Source organism: Cibotium barometz, chromosome 1 (genome assembly GCF_041138505.1).
Source record: "Cibotium barometz isolate CiBa-2024 chromosome 1, ASM4113850v1, whole genome shotgun sequence".
NCBI lineage: Eukaryota > Viridiplantae > Streptophyta > Polypodiopsida > Cyatheales > Cibotiaceae > Cibotium > Cibotium barometz.
This window is the reverse complement of record NC_141046.1, coordinates 14,074,294-14,080,293: the sequence shown is the minus strand read 5'-3', so window position 1 is coordinate 14,080,293 and position 6,000 is coordinate 14,074,294. Positions and strand designations below refer to the sequence as shown.

The following is a 6,000-nucleotide window of genomic DNA, read 5'->3' as shown; positions in this document are numbered from 1 at the left end:
CATGCGTGTCAAAGTCTGCCAAGAGTGAAAGCTCTTGTAATGAACAACAGCACAATGGTGAGAAGAAGCTTTGCCCAGGGTAACCTGAAGCTATGGCGGCAACGGGAGGAGGATAACGAAGGGGCAAAAACTAGAGTTCTGCAAGAGGAAGAGACTGCGGATGTATAGCATGTCAACACAACGCCCCTTGTTCTGCATGTTCATTATATATTCCATCTCCCAATTATGCTAGAGTGAACATTGTGACTGAAAATTAGGACTTTAGTGAGATTAAGTCATTAAAAATGCATGCAGGATGTGCATAACATGGAAAAAGAATCTTCAGCTGAAAACTTACGATTCCTCCTCCCACACAAATTCCTTCACTGCTCTTTCAAGGAGCCATGCCAAGACAAGGAAAACTATGGAGTCTATAAAGCCAGTGTATCCCACAAGCCTGTATGCAATATAACAGACTACTGTTTACAATCATCTTAACAGCTTGGCATTCAACCCATGTAGGATTTATTCATAGAAGGAAAATCCCATGGCAAACTAAAATTCAAACAAAACATGGTAATACAATGCATCTGACTCATGGGGACCATTATCCCCACAACAAATCTTTAAAATATTGTATTCAGTAGAGGTCAGTCCTCCGCGTGCACATTCAATTGGCACTCGCTTCATGAGACCATCAGGTTCCAACAGCATAACACAAACACACGAGCATTTATCAAACAATTACTTACATTTGTACTCAATGACATGAAGCAAACGGTGGGCTCAAAGAAGTGAGTTGAAGCACTTGCTCTACCTTTCATTTTAAGCCAGAGATGTACGAACCATATGCTATATATACAGCCTTACTAGAACATCCGCTAGGTAAGGTCATCCTCATCCAAATCCTGTTCATATAAACTCGAAGCTAGGGCTGCCACATCACCAGATGGCAGTTGTTTTGCAAGCCTTACAATCTGCAAAATTTTCAACCAATAATTGAAATAAATCTCTGACCACTCCTGACAGACTAACAATGCTTCAAATACTGCACACTTGAAGCCCCATGGCAGAAAAACATCCATAAGTCCTCGCAAGACGTGTGATTTGGTCACTAGAAGATTAGACTGGAGTCAGTCGGCAAACATACCAAGTGATCGAGGTGAGGAATGAGGCTGCTAGATTTTACTACGTGTTTGATTCCCTCAGCATCACCTTCTCTGTATGCCTTCAACAGCTCGTACGCACATGTACTGTGCTCATTGTTTACGAAGGCATCAACCCTGTCATTCCGCCATGCACAAAATCTCATCAAACTTTTACATACATCATGCTTACTATCCAAAAGATAACATGGACTTCCTAACCTTTATTCCCAGAGAATGTAAATCTGGGAGCTATAGACCACTACTTACTGGGAACAGTCATTGTAGCACTGCTCTGCTTGCTTCAAATCATGAGCATACAAATAGACAATGATAGCACTTAAATATGCCTGCATGCAGATAACTCTGGCTTTAGCAAATTGAACGTTTTCCGATAAAATCTGCACACATGAGCAGTATACATCAATGATGTGAGTGCCAATGCATGGACTTCACAACCTTGCACTGGCTATGAATGGCCTTGGACTTGTCAGCAGCAAGGCCCCATCTTAGCAGCACACTTGCTGCATCCAGAAGCCTGCATTTGCCATTGAAAAAGCATCAGCTTACAAAATCATCCCTAGCTTCTTTATGCAACCAGAATGTTGAGTAGGATATTTTAAGCAAGTCTTCTCATAGCCTATGAATGCTATTGTTGATTTTAAATGCCTACAAGCCGTAGACATAGAGCATTGTAATATGACCTGACTTCAGCTTGACCATTTACCTCTCAGCTGTGCCATCCTGTTGCACCGAGTTTATTAAGAAATGGAGATAAGTGCAGTGGGTGATGATGTAGATGAGCAAAAGATCCTAAGCAGCAGAAAGGGACCAATGTAAGTAAGAGTCAAGAAGAACTGAGACTTAACCACTTGCTCCTGGAGAAGTCTTGCCAGGGTGAGCTGGAATATAGGAGCTGGCCCCAGCCTCCAGGGCTGCTAGCCCATGACAGCTCCCCAGGGTGCCAAAGTGAATTCATTTTGTTCCAAGTGAAGGCGCAGACTAGCTTCCCATCCACAAATTCAGCAGATTTATCTCTTCACAACAATGATTTGCTCCAGACTCCAGCCCAGGGTGAGAAATCCTAAAAGAAGCCAGCAGTTTGTGATCCTGTCTATCTTTGCTTCTACCAATATAAAACAAGTACTCTACAGGGAGGACGGAGGAAGGCATGCCATTGACATCCAGTCAGGTGTCTATTTTATCAATCCTACTGTGTGTGCGCATATTCAGCGACTCTCTCATCATCCATCTTCCCACTAGAAAAGGGGAAAAGGCAGCCAACTGCTCCTCCATAGATCTAGTAAAGGCATACAGCTTTTAAATTTGAACGTGAAACTAGGGTACAAAAAAGAAACTTCCCCACCAACAATGTTCTCTTAATTCTAAACACAAACTATTCCACAACCAACACTAAAGATGGCCATAAAAATAAAAAGTGTGGCAATCTGGTATCTGATATTGTGTTGAGTTTTCCCAAATGATGAGCATCTATGCATTCCTGCCAATAAACCCTATTTTCACTTTGGAACCACCTTCCAGAGCTTATGTGGTTAAAGACTAGAGCATTTGTCATAATATCAAGGTTTTAAAAAATGAACTTTCCCCACTTATGTTGGTAAAAGGCAATTCGCACAAATTGGGTAAGAGAAAAGCAGATGGATCTATTGACAAGCAAGCCACGTAAAGCAAAAGGCTACTCTCAACAGAAGGGGATTGATTATGACAAGACCTTTGCTCCCACTTCTTGGATGACTACCATTAGATGTGTTATTTCATTGGCTGCCCAACATGGCTGGAAAGTACAAAGTTGGACAATTAAACAACCTTTCTCAATGGGGATTTGCATGAAGAAGTTTATGTGAGTCGGCCCATTGGTTTTGTGGTACATGATCAAGAAGTCAAAGCGTGCAAATTGCAGGAGCCATTCCATGGTCTCAAACAAGCTCCTCGAGCTTGGTATGAGAAAATCCATGCATACTTGGTCAGCCAGGCTTTCGCAAATAGTCTGACAAAGAGTACCTCTATGTCAAGACCTCTTTGACAAGTGAAGACAAAATTGCAGCATTCAAGGCTGATTTAGAGTCTTCATTTGAGATGTTAGATCTCAGGCCATTGCATTTTTACTTGGGTATACAGTTTCCACAGCAAGGTGATGGCATTGGATAGCATTGCATCATTTTGGTCTCATAGACCCATTGTTGTTCACGATCTTATCATACATGGAGAGTATGAGCCACCCTACGGAGAATTATGCAAACATCTCCACAGGCCCTAGGGAAAAATCTACTAAAGCAACATCTTCATCGACTCAGCATTAGAACAAGAGGATAGTTTACATGTTAGTGGACAGTGAGGGGGGATGCCTCCACAGTTTCAAGGCATAGATTACGGCTAGTAGCTGTGTCATGTACAACATAATTCTTTTCATAAGGTAATGGTAAAGTTTTGAGAAAATGATGGCAGACTTTTTGGATCTTAAGCTACATCTACTACAACACTTACTACATGTTAAGTATGCCCTTCCTCATCAATTTAGAGATAGAAGTAGTGTGGCATGTGTTATAGTTTTAATAAACATTGTCCTTTTTCAAGATGAATGTCCAAGAACGGGTTAGTGCTAGTCAAAACAAACAGGTTTGTTTTATTAATCTGCAAGAGAGAAATCTATAGGGAAGCGAAATCTTCACTCATTAACAAGAAGTACACACAAGTGCAATCTCATATGGGCGAAGGACAACTTTGAAGCTTGCATGAAGCAAGAAGATGTCTAATCTTTAGTAAATTGATGGATACCTCATTAGGCTCATAGTTGTCTTTTATACTTGAGCCCTCTTTTATACTTGTCATCTTTCCTCCCTAGCAACCTTGACTGAAAACCCTGCCATTCCTCAGATTCCACTCCAAGTCTGATGTTGAAAACTATGCATCTGTTCCACTTTGTCCCCTTGCCTACAATCCTTGTCCCTTAACATAGCAATAGTCTTCTTTCAGAGGATGATCATGCCTTGCTTCACCCTTGGAACTGTTCCTAAGAGCCTCTGGTATGCCCCTTTGAGCATACAACTGCCAAGGCTGATTTCCTGTGGTTTTTCCTACTACCAACCAGCCCCGTGACTTCTACCCTGTCTATGTTCCTTGCTATGTGGTCTCTACACCTTTCGGGGACTTCTAGTGCTTAGCTTTGTTGAGCCTGATGCTCTAATACCAATGTGACATGCAGAAGCCTTGATTAACTCGATCCAATCCTAATCCTATTGTTTAGGAACACTAATGCAAAAGCAATGATTAGACAGCAGCGAGAAGAGAGAGATGAACTACGTTTTCAATATATTGATATGATACAAAAAGATGTCTTTACGTGTACAACTGTTGTGGCCTTTGGCCTTCCAAAAGGACTAACTTCTAACCTACTAGACTGCCTATTGACCTGCCCCATGTGGGGGATCAAATCACTTTGACTGAACTAGTCTTTTTCTATTTTTAGGCTCTTAGGGTATCCCTGCAAGCAACCACAAGCCATATCTTCATTAAATGAAGCCAACTTCTCCAATATGGTGCTTCCAACCTGGCCACCTCGTCCTTTAACCCTGTGGGCTTCTTCTTTGCCTGTCAAAGCTTGTTAGTTACCATAAATGGCTGCCAAATCAAGGATTAGCCATGAGATTGGCAATGTCCACGCGTGCGCATGTGACAAGGAGTTTGGAACTTCTCAATCTAGGATTGAATGTCTTAATCGAGTTGGTGTGTCCAAAGTTGACGGATATTCACGAATCATGATGATTCTGAGAATTTGAAGTCATCCACCTGTCCTACAGGCTGCAAACCATGGACAAGCTGGGTCAGGTTTATACTTCCTAGTTTCTAGAACTAAACCTCTAGTTCGAGGCGGTTGTGTGTTGTCACTTGTGTCTTCAGGATTTACGAGGACACACATAAAACACCGGATGGGGAGTTTTTACTTGCCCAAAAGGTAGACCCAACAGTCAAAACTTTCATTAGTTTTGTTAGTTAATCAACATACTAACAAAACTTTCATTAGTTTTGTTAGTTTTCATCCTTATGAACATTGGGATTAATGTCTAAAATTCAGATTAATCCTTGAGCAATTAACACCATTAAACTTTCGATATTGCAATTAGTTTGTTGACAGAGAGAAATCACCATAGATAGCATTGAATGAACGTATAATTATAATTGCATGTGATAGAGAGGTTGATGCACATTCCTCTTCATAGTTGAAAGTTAATAAATGAACCCACAACTAATAAATGTCCTAAACTCCATATTAAACCTTTCCAACATCTCCTTGATATACTTGGATTGAGTAAGAAATAAACTCCTTTGCTGTCTCCATACCTCAATATCAAGAGAGTAATGAAGAGATCTCAAATCTTTCATATCAAAACTCGTTAGAAAGCTTCATTTTCACTCGACTTATGAGTGATTTGTTGCTACCAGTAATGGTGAGATCATCCACAAATACATGAAACCCCAAACTGGATATCCGGGCGTGTGTTGCGTAAGTATATAAGGTAGCCCACTGCTTGGCTGTAAACACTCGTATCAAAAGGCTCTCCAACATCATACATGCTCAATTTCAGCCATGGCTCCATCGGAGTAGAGATGGGCTTACAATCTTGGAAGCCAAATTTGTGCAACAGCTTTTGAATGTACTTTGATTAGTGTATATAAATCCCCACATCTATCTGCATAAATTGTATGTCCAAATAATAATGCAACAATCCCAAATCTGTCATCTCAAATGACGTTTGCAATTCAGCTTTGAATGCTGAAGTTTTATCTAGATGCTTTCCAAAAGATGGTTTCTGCATAGGACCACACACATGCACAAGCTGTAACTTCCAGACAACCC

The 6,000-nt window shown here is 40.9% G+C and overlaps 1 protein-coding gene across 1 annotated transcript in view; it reads right to left on the bottom strand.

Moving 5' to 3' along the window:
- Positions 1-481: 481 nt before the first annotated feature.
- Positions 482-6,000, bottom strand: part of GSNAP (gamma-soluble NSF attachment protein) — a 37,237-nt gene continuing 31,718 nt past the window's right edge. The window contains exons 6-9 of the mRNA XM_086795576.1: positions 1,584-1,662; positions 1,395-1,474; positions 1,130-1,262; positions 482-956 (exon numbers count right to left, since the gene is read on the bottom strand). Coding sequence (XP_086651702.1) covers positions 861-956; positions 1,130-1,262; positions 1,395-1,474; positions 1,584-1,662 — 388 coding nt within the window. The 3' untranslated portion in view covers positions 482-860. The remainder of the gene's footprint in view (positions 957-1,129; positions 1,263-1,394; positions 1,475-1,583; positions 1,663-6,000) is intronic.